General features: G+C 44.0%; 1 protein-coding gene across 2 annotated transcripts in view; it reads right to left on the reverse strand.

Annotated features, from left to right (window-relative positions):
* Window positions 1–590: 590 nt before the first annotated feature.
* Window positions 591–2,423, reverse strand: part of Piezo2 (piezo type mechanosensitive ion channel component 2) — a 357,120-nt gene continuing 355,287 nt past the window's right edge. For both annotated transcript variants that reach the window (XM_021150566.2, XM_029472160.1), the window contains one exon: window positions 591–2,180. In XM_021150566.2, the coding sequence (XP_021006225.1) occupies window positions 1,928–2,180 (253 nt within the window). In that variant the 3' untranslated portion in view covers window positions 591–1,927. The remainder of the gene's footprint in view (window positions 2,181–2,423) is intronic.

Below are 2,423 nucleotides of genomic sequence, written 5' to 3' on the forward strand. Positions count from 1 at the left end.
CCATGACAGAACTACCCCTGTGCAGGAAGAGAAGAGAGAGATGCCGTCGACAGCAGATTATCTGGCTGAGCCACCCAGGCAGCAGCCTTTGGGGTCCAGGAGGGTTTTATGCCTTCTCATTAGTGGTTGAAGGCAAGGGGCTTGGCGTGTCTGAAGGTGAGCTGCTAGGTCTGTAAACTCGCATAACTGACCCACTTATAGGACAGTTGCAAACTCTAGTTTCCTGGTGTCATCAGAGCTCTACACTAAGTGACGCGACTTTATGGCTGCCGTGATCGACTGTAACAGTTTATATGTTGTGAGGCTGTGGTACAATGGGGACAACTGTATACTACTCATTTCTCCAGAAGATGCTGGGCATTAATTAGTTGAGCTCTGCTATTAAAAACGTTTCCATAGCAACTGTCAGTGCTTCCCCTTTTGTGGATTGCTTTGTCGCTCTTGTCCCTCCATAGCACCTGTCTGACAAAGGAAACGGACAAGTGCTTCCTTATTTTGATTCTCCGCGTGCTATATCGCAAGCAATCACTTTACCGCCTCCTTGCAGAGGACCAGCAGATGAAGGCATGCATAAAGAGAGCACTCGTGGATGACTCTGCAAGATGTGCTTTATTCTAAGTCAGTCCTGAACCCAGAGTACACAGGAGTGGTTTTTGACATAGTCTAGCCCATTCAATGGTTCTTCTCAGAAACAGCATTTTTTTAAATATTGAATGAAAAGTACATTTCAATCATAAATTTTCATGCTACAATGCTATTTCAATGAAGAGGTTGTGTTCCCAATGATAATAATTTAAGAAAAAAGGCCATCATTATTTTATTTCCCCAAGCTCGATATACATATTTCTTTCATAATTATGAACTTAAAAAACCCGTCTTAGATGTAAAAATGTGAATCGGAATATGTAAACTCTTTGATATGCCTGAAAAACAGCAAGGAAAAATGTCACACACTGGAAAAACGACTGCCTTAAATCATAGAAATGGGAGGAAGCATGTGGGGATGGGGAGAGGTGGGAGGGGCGATGGGGAGAGGCAGAAGAGCCCTGTGGCCTCAGTCACTGAAGTTACAAAGCTGAGGTGTTCCCATCAGGCTTAGCTGACCACTGCTGTCCTGTTGCTGTGGCAACAGGAGCCATCCAAAGCAGAATGATCACCGCTACCTAGAGTGGTTACCACCCGACCTCGCAAGCCGAGGTGTCCATGTAGTTGCTTTGCTGAGTGTTTTTTTTTTTTTCCTGAGAAGTCACTGGTGTTCAATAGAAAGATTTCTTACCAGTCTTCAGTTGAGATAAGGCAGTAGGAGTATCGCTAATGTTATCTTTTTGCTTAGAATGAGGCTTGTCCTTCCAGCCACATCTTCTGGGTCCAGGGTCCCCTCTTTCCTCTTGAAACTCAGGCAGTGCTGCTGCCTCCTATTGCTGCTGCACATCTGGAGTGTGCTGAGGGTTCATGGGGGTCTCTGCTCAGCAGTTTCCCCAGAGGTGAGAAGAGCTATGTGTTGCACGTTGACCATGACGCCAGGAAAGGTGAGGACCCTGCAGAGTTAGACACAGGTGCCTTTCTCCAAGGGAAGGGACACTACTGGAACCTTTCCCATAACTGATTAAGAATGCAAGATACTCTTAACTGAAAACAAACAAACAAACAAAAACAAAAACAAAAACAAAAACAAAACAAAAAAACCCCCCCAAAACTCTAAAAGCAATGAGCCCTGATTTCAGAGACATGGGAGTACGGAGAACTTCAACAGCGCCTTCTTGTGTGAGGTGGCTTGCATGAACAAGAAAATCAACTTCTTTCAGCCACCTGTCAGAAGAGAAATGGTTGCCGCTCAACTAGAAATGCTTAGCTCTTACAGTATTGTGCTTTTCTTTAAAAAAAAAATTCAAATGTTAGCTTTATTTGCAGTCCAGGTCTTAAGGGATCAGTTTGTTTTTTCTCTAGTCCACTTGATCATGGTTTCTGGTGACCTGTACAGGAATATCAGCTTGGCATAGAGGTCTTCCTCCAGTTCCAGTTCCCCCGTCTCCCGCACAAGGAATATATCTGTGCACAACTTCAAGATTCTGTCCACATTTGGAAGCTCTTCAAACATGATGGAGTGAGAGATCCCACTGAAGAACTCACGGACAAATTTCCCAATTACAAGGACAACAGATGCATACAATCCCATGATACTGAAAGAGACAGCAGGAGAAAATGATGAAGATGGTTAGAAAGACATGTTGTCTATGCTTTGACAAAATCCAACACAATGGGTAGAAACACAATTGCACATGCTCCTTTCAAAGTAGCTCTTTCCCCTCTGATAATCCTGTCCTGAGATCTTTTTCCTTTTTCCTTTTTCCTTTTTCCTTTTTCCTTTTTCCTTTTTCTTTCCCTTCCCTTCCCTTCCCTTCCCTTCCCTTCCCTTCCCTTCC

Source organism: Mus caroli, chromosome 18 (assembly GCF_900094665.2).
Source record: "Mus caroli chromosome 18, CAROLI_EIJ_v1.1, whole genome shotgun sequence".
Lineage (NCBI taxonomy): Eukaryota > Metazoa > Chordata > Mammalia > Rodentia > Muridae > Mus > Mus caroli.